The following is a 15000-nucleotide window of genomic DNA, read 5'->3' on the forward strand; positions in this document are numbered from 1 at the left end:
AGAGATGAATGAGTAAATAAAATATATCTATAAAATGGAGGACTTGGAGAGTTTTCCTTCCCCCCCTTCTCTCCCCCCCCCATCCCTCGTCTTCCCTCCATGCCTCTCTGTCTCCCTTGCCTTGTCCTCCCTCCCCCCCTCCTTCCCCTCCTCCCTCCCCTTGTCCTCCGTCATTCCCTCCCTTCCTCCTCGTCCTCCCTCCCTTCCCTCTCTCCCTTCCCTCGTCCTCCCTCCTCCCCTTCCTCCTCGTCCTCCCTCCCTTCCCTCCCTCCCCCTCCCCCCAGGCAGGTCCACGTGGCCAGTGTGAGTGATGGGCGGGCAAGGGCCAGCCAGACGCTGATTGGTCGGTCGAGCAGCCAATGAGTGCTCAGCGCGTGGCCACTCTTTATTGATTCCCGACCACCGCCCGCCCGCCCGCCCTGTTACAACAAGAATCTATAATTTATGGCCCCGGTACAAGATCCTGGATGTTCCTCTCTCCCCTCTCTCTCTCCCCTCTTCACTCTCTCCCTCTCTTGATCTTCCTCCTCCTCCTCCTCCTCCTCCTTCTCCTCCTCCTCCTTCTCCTCCTCCCCTCCAATCCTCCTCGCCTCCCTTTCTTCTCCCCCTACCCCCCTTTCCTTCTTTTCGTGTTCTCCCAATCTTTCTCTCTCGCTCCTGACACTTTTGGCTTCTCCTCCTCCTCCTCCTTTCTTTTCTTTTTTCCCTTTCTTCTCTTTTTTATTCCACTCCCTTCCTTTCGTACGACTGTCTTTATTCATATTCTTTTTGTTTTGTTTTTGTTTTATCTTCATTCGTTTTGTAATTTCTTTACCTTCCGGCTTCTTCTTTTCCTTCTCCTCCTTTGTTCTCTGATCTCTAGTCCTTTTGGAAGCTCCTTCGTATCTTCTTCCCCTTCCTCTCCCTCTCCCTCTCCTCTCGCCACTCTGTTTATTCTCCTTTTTTCTCCTTTCTTTGTATTCCTATCGCTTCCCCTTTTTTTAAATCAATTTCGCTTCTATTTCTCTTTTTTATGTCTCTTCTCACCTCTCCCTCTTCTCATGTGCCCCTCTTTCATTCCCCAATTCTTCTTCTCCTTCTCTCTCCTCCTTTCTTTTTCCATTCCCTCTTTCTCCCTCTCTACCTCTCCCTTTCTCCCCTCGTTATTGTCTATTTCACCTCTCTCGCTGTTCATCTTCCTTCTCCCTCTTATCCTCGTCCTTCTTCTCCTATCTTCCTCCCCTTTTCTCCTTCTTTCCCTGCTCCTTCTTCCCTTTCTCCCTTTCCCCCCATCCTTAACATCCCATCCCTCTCCCTCCATTCCGTAATCAAATCACTTTCCTTTCCGTCAATTTTCTCATATCATTTTCGCCATTCTTGACGTGTACAACGGCGCGCGTACACACATCCCCCCTCCGCACACACACACGCACACACACAAATATACGAACGGCCACGTAAGCAAGTGGTTTATGTACGCAAAGTAGTTCTTCCCGTATCACTTGGGTCTCTTGACTAAACAGATACACACGCCAACCATCACGTTAGAAATACGTACATGTCCTTGAGCTGGTGTATGTTCGTGTACGTGTGTATGTGTGTGTGTGTTTGTGTAAAGTGTGTGTGTGTGTGTGTGTGTGTTTGTGTGTGTGTGTGTGTGTGTGAGTGTGTGTGTGTGTGTGTGTGTGTGTGTGTGTGTGTATGTGTGTATTTGATGATTTGTGTGTGTGTGTATTTGCGTGTGTGTGTGTGGTATTACGTATGTCCGTATGCTTGTGTGTGCACGACTTGAAACCTGTTTTGATCTCATGTGTGTCTATGCATGCTTATGTTTGTGTATGTACGTGACTTTCTAACTGTATTTTTGGTTACTCTTCCCCGCGTGTGTGTACGTTCCTCGCGCACATGCACCCACGCACCCACATACGCTCACTCGCAGGTGTATTCAGTAGACCCTTGGCGACCTCTAAGTGAGTTGTAACACACGTATTATCCAATTAAAATCCGAGTTAATTAATCAGATGAAACTAGGGGAGGAGGGGAGGGTGGGGGGAGGGGATTGTGGGGGGGGGGGGGGGGAGGGAGAGAGCGGTGGAAAAGAGGGGGAAATGATGGAGGGTGGTTGGAGATAAGGGAGGAAGAGGGAGGGGAAGAGAGAACTGTGGAGGGAGATAGAAGGTGCAGAGGGGGGAGGGGAAGGAAGGGAAGAATCTGGAGGAAGATAGAAAGAGCAATAGGGAAAAGTGAATAAAAAAGAGATAAATGAAAACAGGAGAGGATAGAGGAGAATGGAAAGGAAAAGGGAAAGAAAGGCAATGAAGAGAGAGAGAAAGAGAGAGAGAGAGAGAGAGAGAGAGAGAGAGAGAGAGAGAGAGAGAGAGAGAGAGAGAGAGAGAGAGAGAGCAAAGGATGAAATGGGGGGGGGGGGGGGGTGCCGCGAGGGGGGGGGGGTCAAACGAGGTCGTGTTACTGATGTCATTATCGTGATGGCACTGCCCCCCGTGTGACCGCATCCTGGGCTTTGCATGAGGGGGGGGGGGGGGATTAAAAAAGATGAATTAATAGTGGAAGAGAGAATTAAGTCCTATTTTTAGAGGATTTTTTGAAGCTCTGAACCTACCTGTTTCGCGTTTCTTTCGCTTATAGTCATTTTTATGATATTTCCATATTTTACATTAATGATCCCATGCCTTTATTTCTTATATTTATGTATATATTTTTAATGCTTTTCACCATCATGATTTCTGATTTTTCTTTCACGTCAATCATACCTATCATTCACAATATTACATTTGTTAAAATTCTAATATTCTCCTCTATCCTTTCCTGTTTACATTTATCTCTTTTTTATTCACTTTTCCCTATTGCTCTTTCTATCCTCCTATGTATATTTTGTTATATATATTACTATTGATGTTGTTATTGTTCATGCTCTTATTGTTGTTAGTATTTTCGTTATTATTATACCTATTGTCATTATTATTTTTACATTACTGTTTCTGCTATTGTAGAAATCATTATTATCATTAATGACAATATTATTATTATCATTATTGTTATTATCATTATTAGTATCCTTATTATCATCATTATTGTTTGCACTATTGCTCTTATTATTATTACTGTTATCATGTTATACTGTTATTATTATTATTATTATCATTATTATTATCATTTTTATTATTATCATTATTATTATTATTATTATCATTATTACTATTATCATCATTTTGATCATTATCATTTATAATTAATGTTATTATCATTATTATTATAATTATAATTTTTATTATTATCATTATTATTATAGTCGTTATTATTACTATTATTATTATTATTATCATTATTATTATTATCATTATTATTGTCATTATTGTTGTTGGTGTTGTTGCTATTACCATTCGTAATATTACTTTTGTTATTAACTGTTAATGCTACTAGTTTATTATTGCTGCTATTACTATTAACGATGGGCACGCAGACGCAATAAATGGACAGACAAATGAACAGAAAAATGAACAGACAGATAGGTTTATATAGAAACTTCCACATATGCACAAATAATCTCCTTGCAAAAATGTCATCCAAAATATGGATTAATTCCTTCTCCCACTCCTCCTCCCCTTCCTCCTCCTCCTCCTCCTCCCCTCTTCTCCCCCTCCTCCTCCTCCCCCTCCTCCTCCTCCTCCTCCTCTTCCTCCTCCTCCTCTTTCCTTCTTAAAATAGAAAAAAAGTGGAAGAAGGAACCAGTGATTAGGGGCACGGAAGAGACTCGGACAAGATTAAGATTGTTAAAGCTTACTAGAGAGATTAAAAGTTTGAGTCGAGTGTACGCTCCCAGATTGCGAGGCTCGGCGGCCATGATTGCCGCGAACACACCTGTGCGTGAGCAGTTGGTAACCCTTTGCGAAGGACCTGGTTGTTTGCGTGGGTTGGTAGCCTTGGCTGCGGTGCGTGTCTGTCTGTGTGGAAGGGGAAGCATGATTGGAGTGTCTGGTTGCGTGGACTGGTAGTCGTGGTTGAGGTGCCTGGTTGTTTGTGTCGGTTGGTAGCCCTGGGTAAGGTTCAGACTGAGTGGATTGGCAGCCCTCGGTTGATCACCTGGCTGATTGGGTGGGCTGGTGTGGGTTGGTAGGCCTGGGTGAGGCACGTAATGTGTTTGCTTGGTTTTAGAAGAGATTCGTTGGTGGACGGCGTGACCACCTGTATATATGTACTCTCTTTTTCACTGGGAAAGGCTTTGTGCTCTCGTTCTTTTAGTGTTGGTAACCCTGACTCGCGTACTATGTCAGAGATGAACAAAACGATCGCTTTATTTGGGACAGTGGCGCGTCGCCCTTTTTCAAAAGAAGGGAAGCGCCGCGTGTGGGTGCTGGCAGCGCTGATCAAGGGGATACCTGGCTGTAGGATCTATCAATGCGGAGGAACCCGGATGTTGGTTGGTTGAAGGGGGAGCAGGGGCGGGGGATGAATGGGGGGGGGGGAGGTCAGTGTCATGGCTTCCGCACCTCTCCAATTTCTTTCCTCCCCTTTTCGAACTCCTCTCCTTCTTTCCCTACCTATTTCCCTTCCCTCTCCTTCCTTCCTTCTCTCTAACCACTTCCTTCCCCTCTCCTCCTTCTCCTCTCCTCCCCCTCCCATCCTCCCTCTCCCCCTCAACTCCCCCACCCCCCACTCCTCTCCCCCTCCCCTCCCAGCGCACATCAATGGAGGTCAGACGCGAATCCATGCGTTTATCGGCCACCTGCGCGCGTAAGATCCACATGCCTCGACCCACAATAAACAAGACAAGCGACCTACCAGACTCCAACTTGCCGTAAGATCCTCAATACGTAAGATATGTAAGAACTTTTCGAATAAAGAAGCGTTCGAATGTGAAGAGAAGCGATTTGTCGGAGATGGGGAAGGGGAGGCTGATGGAGGAGGAGGAGGAGGAGGGTGGTGGAGGAAAAAGAGGAGAAAGAGAAAAGGCAAAATGAAATGAAATGGCGGTGAGTGCTGAATATTAAAAGAAACAATGCGTAGGAGAGAAACGATATATTTATATATATATATATATATATATATATATATATATATATATATATATATATATATATATATATATATACATGTAGCGAGAGCAAGAGAGAGAGAGAGAGAGAGAGAGAGAGAGAGAGAGAGAGAGATAGAGAGAGAGAGAGAGAGAGAGAGAGAGAGAGAGAGAGAGAGAGAGAGAAAGGAAAGGAATAAAAGAAACAGAGACAGCGCGAGACCGAGCGGCGAGAGGGCAGCAAGTCAGACAGACAGACACACCAACAGCCACATACAAAAAATACACCGTATATATGGAGAGACTGACAGGAAGGGCACCGAGCCAGGGGGCGGAGGGGGCGAGTAGGGGGAGGGAGAGAGGTAGGGAAGCAGGGAGGGGGATGACACCCCCCCTCCGAGCTTCCATTATTTCCCCGTTCTCTTCATCTCCTCCATTCATTTGTTCACCTGTTCATTCGCTCTGCTGTCTCGTTTGTTTGCTTTGTTGTGAATGCATTTATCAGTCTGATGTATTACCTGGAAATGTGATTTATAACAATACGAATTCGTGTCTTGATATGTATATATTCGTTCTGTTAACTCTTCATGCTTTTATATTTCTTTTAGTTTTATATTTTTTCATTACTCTTAGTTGGTGCTTTGTTTTTGCATTTATTGTGTGATTATTTATAGCGCGATAAACGAAATGGCATTTCAAAATATGCGCAGATTTGTATCAGATTTGCATCAGAATGTATATATATATATAGATATATATATATACATATATATATCTACTTGTATGTATGAATGTATGTATGTCTATCAATTATATATCTGTTTATACATAGTCTTATGTGTACAGACACGTGCATGCGTAATCATCGAAAAATATAGCGTTTTATAGTAATATATAACACACACATATACACGTGCGCACCGGTGTAAACATACGCACATACACCTGCCCTCCGCCAGTCGCATGTACGGGGTTACTACTACACCGGCGTCAGGGTAGTGAAATGTGGTGACACGCACCGCAGAGTTTTAACCTGTATGTCGTTTCCGTGAATTTATGAACTTGGTTTTACTGTTTTGACGTGCATTCAGAGAGTTGGTTCGTGCGCGAGATTTAACTAGATTTTATTCTTAACCGGGTATTTTTCACGGTATTCATCAATTGTTTTCTTAAACTAGGGATTAATTCTGGATTTTATATTGATTTAATAGTTTTTTTTGGACTGCAATAGAATGCAAGGATGGGAATTTTGTTGTCATGACACCCCAGTCGTTGCTTTCATCATCACAATATGTTTCGTGGTACTCTCCCTTCCCCTTTCCTTTCCCCTCGTCCTCATCATCTGTTTTATGCTCTCCTCTGTTTCCCCTTTATCCGCCTCTTTCTCTTTCCTGCTCTCCTTTTCATTTCTCCTTATTCTCCTCTTTCTCGTTTTCTCTTTATTACTTGTCTTCCTATTTCTGTTTTCTTTTCTCTTTTCAACATCTTCCCTCAATGTTTTTTTTTTTCTTTTTTCGTTTACCTTTCATTCTTTTCTTTCTTTTTATTCTCTTTCGGTTTCTTTCCGTTCGGTCTTCATTGCGTCTCATCGGACTTTTCTTTTAGTTTAGCTTTCTTTTCTTTTCCATTCAGTTTCTTTGTCTTTTTCCTTCCTCTATTTCCCATTCGTATCTCTTATCGCTTTTGTTCCTTTATCCATCCTCCTTTGTTTTATCATATTGTCTATCTTACAAACACACACGCACATACACACACACACACACACACACACACACACACACACACACACACACACACACACACACACACACACACACACATCAAAACGTAACTATCTCCCATCCGCACCTCCACTCTCCCTCTTTTCCCCCCCACTCTCTCTCCAATTTTCATCTCCCTTTCCATCTTCCCTCTACCCTCCCCCTCCTCCCTTCCCATACTTTCCCTACCCTCCCCGCCTTCCCCCCTTCTCCCTCCCCCGCCTCCCTTCCCTCTTCCGATCTTCCTTCCCATCTCTCCTCTTCCTTCCTCCCCTCCTTCTCTCCATATCCCTCCTGTCCCTCCCTCTCTCCTCGTCCCTCCTCTTCTCCTTCTCTCCTCCCTCCCCCTTACCTCCCTATCTCTTCCCTCCTCCCCTCGTGCCCCGCCTCCCTCCTGTCTCTCTCTATCTCTTCCTTCTTCCCGTCCCTCCCTCTTTCCTCTTCCCTCCTCCTCTCGTTCCCATCCTCCTTCCTTCTCTCATTCCTCCCCTCCTGTCCCTCCTCCTCTCCTTCTCTCCTCCCCCTCCCCCTCCCTCCCTCCCTCTTTCTTCCTCCCCTCGTTCCCTTCCCTCCTCCCATCCCTCACCCTCCCACCTCCTGTCCCTTCCCCTCCCCCTTGAATTATGCAGACGGGCGCGGGCACAAGAAAAAGTCGCTTTTATTTGGGGAAGGTTTACGATGTTGTTAAGGGCCCGCCTGGAGGTACGGAGCGGAGAGGAGGAGGCTGTCCCTAGACCCTGGTACACTACGCTGGGGGGGGGGGGAGAAGGAGGGGGAGGAAGAGATGGAGGAGATGGAGGAGGAGGAGGAGGAGGAGGAGGAGGAGGAGGAGGAGGAGGAGGAAGAGATGGAGGAGATGGAGGAGATGAGGAGGAGGAGGAGGAAGAGGAGAAGGAGGAGAAGGAGGAGGAGGAGGAGGAGGAGGAGGAGGAGGAGGAGGAGGAGGAGGAGGAGGAGGAGGAGGAGGAGGAGGAGGAGGAGGAGGAGGAGGAGGAGGAAGAGGAGGAGGAGGAAGAGACGGAGGAGATGGAGGAGGAGGAGGAGGAGGAGGAGGAGGAGGAAGAGATGGAGGAGATGGAGGAGATGAGGAGGAGGAGGAGGAAGAGGAAGAGGAGAAGGAGGAGGAGGAGGAGGAGGAAGAAGAGGAGGAGGAAGAGAAGGAGTAGATGGAGGAGGAGGAGGAGGAGGAGGAAGAGATGGAGAAGATGGAGGAGATGAAGAAGTTGGAGGATGAGGAGGATCGGGAAAAAAGGAAGAGGAAGAGGAGCGGAAAAAAAAGGAAGAGGAGGAGAGGGAGAAGGGGAAAGGGAAAGAGGGGTTGAAGGCCAGGGACAGGCGATGGTAGAGGGGGGGGGGGGTGGTAGTGGAGGAGGAGGAGGATTAGGAGGAGGTGGAGAGAGAGGGGGGGGAGGAGTGGAGAGCGATGCCTTGTTTAGTAGCTGTAGGAGGAAAGGCCTAGAGGGAGGTGCGTGTGAGAGAGCGGGAGGGAGAGGGGGAGAGGGAAGGGAGAGGGAGGGGAGAGTGGGTGGGGAGGATAGAGGGAAAAGGGGGGAGGAGAGAGTTGGGTGGGGGGAGGGGAAGGGTGAGGAAGAGTGGAGGGGTTTAAGAGACAGGGAGAGGGAGAGAGAAGGAGAGGGTGTGGGAGATGATCAGAAAAAGGGATACATGAGGAGGGAGAGGAAAAGGGAGAGGGGAAAGGAGAAAGATAAAGATTAAAAAGCAAACAGGAGATGGAATAAGGGAGGATTACGGCTTAGAAGAGGAAAGGGAAGTGGTGCATAAGGTGGAAGAGGGAGATGGAAGGAAGGAAAGAAAGGGAGAGAGAATGAAAGAAGGAGAGGGAGATAGCGGGAAAAGTAATGTCGAGGAGAAGGGGATAAGTTGAAAGAATATTAAACAGAATGGAAGAAACTGAGAGAAAAGAAGAAGTTGACAAATCAATTTGACAGATAAAAATATAAAATATGAGATACAGGCAGACATACAAGAAAAGATACAAAGAAAAGGCGAAATAGGCATATAAATCAATGTATTCACTTGTACCCACATATATCTGTGCATATTTAATACCACGTTTACCTCATTACGTGTTCACCTCTTATAATATATATATATATATATATCTATATATATATATATATATATATATATATATATATATATATATATATATATATATATTCTCCTTATAAACACCTAATGTTACATCACCAACACCTGCTTTCTTATCACCAACATAACATTCATTCAAGCCTTTGTCCACTGACCCCCTCTCTCTCCCTCCAACAGGTGTGGTTTCAAAATAGACGAGCAAAGTTTCGCAAGCAGGAGCGACTGGCACAGCAGAAGGCACAGCAGCAGCAACAACAACAACAGCAGACCCCTTCCAACAACAACAACAACAATGAGAACAGCAATGGGTCTACCAACACTGCCAACTCCGCCGCCAGCCCTAGCAGTGTTGCCAGCGCTACTAAGGTTGGTCTGGTGGGCTTTTTGTGAAGGATTTTGTTCTTCTGCACAAAATGGGCCATGAATAAAATGAGACTAATTAAGTAATGATGGCTGAAGCAAATGGGCATATTTAGAGCATAATAATAGCATATTCCGATGTGATGAACAATAACAATAGACTTTAAGAAGTAAATCAAAAAATAAAAAGTATTACAGTTATAGATACTTTTGTTGAATTTAATTTAATATTTTTTTGTTCCTTTAGGGGTAATTATGTACGTATTCTGTAAAATGCGATCCCCCCTTTCATTTTTGTTGTATTTTTCTTCTTAGCATTATCATCAATAATATCATATCATTAATATTCCTTTATTTTTTTTTCAAACTTTCTAATAATTAATATTGTCACTCATATCGTCGTTCTCATCTTAACCATTTTCCTATAATTATCATCAATCTCTCCGTCATCATTCTCTCCTTATCATCCCCTTCACCATTATTATCTTTATCATTATTACCTTTACCTCATTGTCTCCCCCCCCCCCCCCCCCCCCCCCCCTCAGAGCGAACCCAAGACCAGCGGGAACAGCAGTGGAGGCGGAGGTGGAGGCGCGGGTGGAAGCTCAGCCTCCAACAAGGACCTCCACCACGGCGTCTCGTCCATGCCCCCCGCCTCCACCTCCTCGCCCTCCAACACAGCCTCCAACACCGCCCCCGCCACCACCACCCTCCACCATCTGGACCACAAGCCCGTTGGTGAGAATCTTTTGATTGAGTCGGATTGGATTGCTTGAGTAATACTTGTAGTTATTGGTTTATTCGTGTGTTTATTCACGTATTCGCGTTCAATTCGTTTATTCGTGCATCTATTTATTCATTTGGTCATTCATATATTTATTCATTTTTTATTATTTCATTCATTCTTTTATTTATTTATTCATCCAATTATCCATTCCTTTACTTATTAATTTATTTAGTCAGTTACTTATCTATTCATTCATTAATTCCTCTATTTATTAATTCATTATTTATTCATTTTTATTCATTCATTCTTTTATTTATTTATTCATCCAATTATTAATTCCTCTACTTATTAATTTATCTATTCAGTTACTTATTCATTTATTCATTCGTTCATCTATTTATTCATTCATTAATTGTTAATTTTTATTCATTCATTCTTTTGTTTATTTATTTATCCATTTATTCATATCTTTACTTTTTCATTTATTTATTCAGTTACTTATCTATTCATTCATTCATTCATTTATTCATTCATTATTATTTTTTATTCATTCATTTATTAATCTTTTCATTAATTTATTTATTCATATTTTTATTCATACATTTATACATTTATTCATTAATAAATCCATTCATTCAGTCCTTTATTCACTAGTATTTAGTATATAATTATTGTTTGTTTGTTTTTCTGTTCACTTGCTTTTCATTGATATATTTATTTGTTGATTTATCGAGTCCTTTGGTTTCATTAACTGGTACTATTGGAATTATTGTTGTTATTGCTGTTATTATTATTGTTATTATTATTATTATTATTATTATTATTATTATTATTATTATTATCATCATTATCATTATTATTATTATTATTGTTGTTATTATCGTTATCATTATTATTATTATTATCATTATTATTATTATTATTATCATTACTACTACTACTAGTACTACTGTTATTATTATCATTATTATTATCATTATTATTATTATTATTATTATTATTATTATTATTATTATTACTATCATTATTGTTATTATTGTTATTGATATTGTTATTATTATTATTATTATTATTACTTATTATTATTATTATTATTATTATTATTATCATCATTATTATTATTGCAGCATTATTATCATTGTTACCATATTATCATCATCATTATAATCATCATTATCATTATTATTATTATCATCATCATTATAATTATTCTTATTCGCATTATCATTATAATAATCATCATTATTCATCATTATTATCATTACCAGCGTCTTTCACGTTTATATCTATTTATCGATATCATTATCAACCACCATTCCTTATAACCTTTATCTTAAAATCTTAATGGCACGATTTCCTTATTTTGTCTTTTTCGATTATTGCTATTATAGTAATAATAAAATAAGACAGATATAAGCTTTTACTGTTAACTGGTTTATTGTTTATATATTTGTTTACTCTATGGGTTCTGTACCCTTTGTGACGTCATTACTGAATATCCCATGCTTCGGGTTTGAAAAAGAATGGTGTGTGTGTGCTCGGGTATGTGTATGTGTGATGGGTGAGTGTAAGTGTGCACGGGGAAGTGTAAGTGTGTGTGTAAGAATGTAGGTGTGTGTCTGCTTTTGTGGGCGAGTATGGGTTTGCTTTCGTGTGCTTTGGTGTGTATTTATGTGCTTGTGTGTGTGTATGTGCTTACGTGTGAGTGTAAATGTGTGTGTAAGTGTGTACGTGTGGATGTAAGTGTGTGTGTAAGTGCATAAGTGTTTAAGTGTTTGTGTATGTGTATGTATGTGCTTTTGTGTGTGGGCATGGATTTTACTTGCGTGTGCTTGAGTGTCTATTTATGTGCTATTGTGTGGGTATGAGTGCGCTTGTGTGTGTGCACGTATGTAAGTGTATATCTGTCTGTATATATTCATATATAAACACATCCACAAGCACAAATGAAGGAAAAAAAAAAAAAAACACTGACACAAGAATAACAAAAACTACAAAAAAAGAAGAGAAGAAACGAAAAGAAAAAGGAATAAAAATTGTAATGGTTGCATCTGGCTCCTTCTGTAGACTCGGTCGTAACAGCATAGAGAACAGCACAGAGAACAGCACAGAGAACAGCACTGTAATGGAATAACACCCGACCGTCCACTGTGGCGTCTCGTGCTGTGTTGTGCTGTCCTGCGGTGCCTTATGGTGTCTTGTGGTGTGTCGCTGTCCCGTGGCGTTTTGTTATAATGTGTTTTTGGGGTGTTTCCTCTCTCCTTTTCTCTCTTTTCCACTCTCTGTGTTTCCCTTCGTCCCTTGGGGGGAACGGGAGGAAGACGAAATAAAATAAAAGGGAGTTCGTGAGAGAAAGAGAGACAGAGAGAGAGAAGGAGATAGATAGATAGATAGATAGATAGATAGATAGATAGATAGATAGATAGATAGAGAGAGAGAGAGAGAGGAAGATAGATAGATAGATAGATAGATAGAGAGATAGAGAGAGAGAGAGAGAGAGAGAGAGAGAGAGAGAGAGAGAGAGAGAGAGAGAGAGAGAGAGAGAGAGAGAGAGAGAGAGAGAGAGAGAGAGAGAGAGAGAGAGAGAGAGAGAGAGAGAGAGAGAGAGAGAGAGAGAGAGAGAGAGAGAGAGAGAGAGAGAGAGAGAGAGAGAGAGAGAGAGAGAGAGAGAGAGAGAGAGAGAGAGAGAGAGAGAGAGAGAGAGAGAGAGAGAGAGAGAGAGAGAGAGCGAGAGAGAGAGTGAGAAAAGAGAGAGAGAGAGAGAGAGAGAGAGAGAGAGAGAGAGAGAGAGAGAGAGAGAGAGAGAGAGAGAGAGAGAGAGAGAGAGAGAGAGAGAGAGAGAGCGAGAGAGAGAGTGAGAAAGAGAGAGAGAGAGAGAGAGAGAGAGAGAGAGAGAGAGAGAGAGAGAGAGAGAGAGAGAGAGAGAGAGAGAGAGAGAGAGAGAGAGAGAGAGAGAGTGAGAAAGAGAGAGAGAGAGAGAGAGAGAGAGAGAGAGAGAGAGAGAGAGAGAGAGAGAGAGAGAGAGAGAGAGAGAGAGAGAGAGAGAGAGAGAGAGAGAAATCCAAGGGAGAGGGAGACAAACAAAACTTGAGGAGAGGGAGAGAGAATGACGCAGGGGAGGGAAAGAGACTGATGGGGAGGAGGAGGAGGAGGAGGAGGAGGAGGAGTAAGGGTAAGGGGAGGAGGAGGGGCGAGGGTGGGGAAGGGTGAGGGGGTGAGGGGAGAGGTGAGGGAGAAAGGGGAGACAGAGGGGAAGCAGAGGAGGTAATCAGACAGGAGCCCCGGGCCGGTGCGCCGCATTCATTCTTATTAGTGTCGTCCACGCGTCACCTGCCTCCCCCCAGCCCCTTCCCCCCCTCCTTTCCCCTTCCCCTTCCCCTTCCCCTTCCCCTTCCCCTTCCCCTTCCCCTTCCCCTTCCCCCCTCTCCTCTCCTCATGCCTTATACCCTCTGTTCCCCTTCCGTCCCCTTCCCCTCCCTCCCCTCTCCCCATAACCTCCCTCCCCTTCCCCCACTCCCTCCCTCCTCCTCTCTCCCTCCCCCTCCTTCCCTCCTCCTACCCTCCTCCTTTTCAACTTCTCTTCCTTTGTCTTATTGTCCAGTTTTTCTCCTTCCGTAAAGAGCAAAAACAGCCAGCGACCGGGGAAGACTGTGATAACGAGAATAGCGACAATAACAAAGTAATATTGATCAAAATGAGGATGATGAAAACTCTCATCACATCGTTAACTATCATGAAATTCGTAACAATTGTAATGCTAATTGTGATTCTTATGATATCGATAACGGAGAAACTTTATCATTAACTATTATTGTTACGATTGATGTTATTATTTTTAAAATGTTTTTGTTAATATTATTATTATTGTTATTATTTTCATTATCATTGTTTTTCTTATAATTTTTATTATTACTGTAATTATATTTATAATAATCTTTATTATTGTTGTTTTTATCAAGACAATCATTTGCATTATCATAATCGTTATTATTTTTTTATCATTATTACAATTATTTTTATTATCACTATTTTTTATTGTTATTACTATTATAGTTGGTGTTGTTTTTGTTGGTATTGTTGCTGTTGTTGTTATTATTATATTATTATTTTCATTATTATTATTATTATTATTATTATTATTATTATTATTATTATTATCATTATTATTATTATTTATTATTATTATTGTTATTTCTATTATAGTTGGTGTTGTTTTTGTTGGTATTGTAGCTGTTGTTGTTTTATTGTTGTTGTTTAGGTGTTTTGTTGTGGTTCTTTGCGATGGGAAGTTTGTGATCGTTTGTGATAATGATTGTTATTCCCTTATGGTACTTTTGTGACGCTTTGTGGATATTTCTCTTGGTTATTTTATCTTCTACGACCATTTTAAGGGCAATTGTAGTCATTTGCCAACTTAATATCAAACGGAAAGGGGGGGGGGGGGGGGGGGGGGGGGGGGGGGGGGGGGGGGGGGGGGGGGGGGGGGGGGGGGGGGGGGGGGGGGGGGGGGGGGGGGGGGGGGGGGGGGGGGGGGGGGGGGGGGGGGGGGGGGGGGGGGGGGGGGGGGGGGGGGGGGGGGGGGGGGGGGGGGGGGGGGGGGGGGGGGGGGGGGGGGGGGGGGGGGGGGGGGGGGGGGGGGGGGGGGGGGGGGGGGGGGGGGGGGGGGGGGGGGGGGGGGGGGGGGGGGGGGGGGGGGGGGGGGGGGGGGGGGGGGGGGGGGGGGGGGGGGGGGGGGGGGGGGGGGGGGGGGGGGGGGGGGGGGGGGGGGGGGGGGGGGGGGGGGGGGGGGGGGGGGGGGGGGGGGGGGGGGGGGGGGGGGGGGGGGGGGGGGGGGGGGGGGGGGGGGGGGGGGGGGGGGGGGGGGGGGGGGGGGGGGGGGGGGGGGGGGGGGGGGGGGGGGGGGGGGGGGGGGGGGGGGGGGGGGGGGGGGGGGGGGGGGGGGGGGGGGGGGGGGGGGGGGGGGGGGGGGGGGGGGGGGGGGGGGGGGCACGCAACGCGACAAAATATAAGAGTTCTACTAGGTAAAAGTA

General features: G+C 44.2%; 1 protein-coding gene across 1 annotated transcript in view; it reads left to right on the plus strand.

Annotated features, from left to right (window-relative positions):
• LOC125028721 (paired mesoderm homeobox protein 2A-like) overlaps positions 1–15000 on the plus strand; it is a 109538-nt gene that overhangs the window by 86520 nt on the left and 8018 nt on the right. The window contains exons 4-5 of the mRNA XM_047618201.1: positions 9061–9120; positions 9789–9981. Coding sequence (XP_047474157.1) covers positions 9061–9120; positions 9789–9981 — 253 coding nt within the window. The remainder of the gene's footprint in view (positions 1–9060; positions 9121–9788; positions 9982–15000) is intronic.

This window comes from Penaeus chinensis, chromosome 9 (assembly GCF_019202785.1).
Source record: "Penaeus chinensis breed Huanghai No. 1 chromosome 9, ASM1920278v2, whole genome shotgun sequence".
Classification (NCBI taxonomy): Eukaryota; Metazoa; Arthropoda; class Malacostraca; order Decapoda; family Penaeidae; genus Penaeus; species Penaeus chinensis.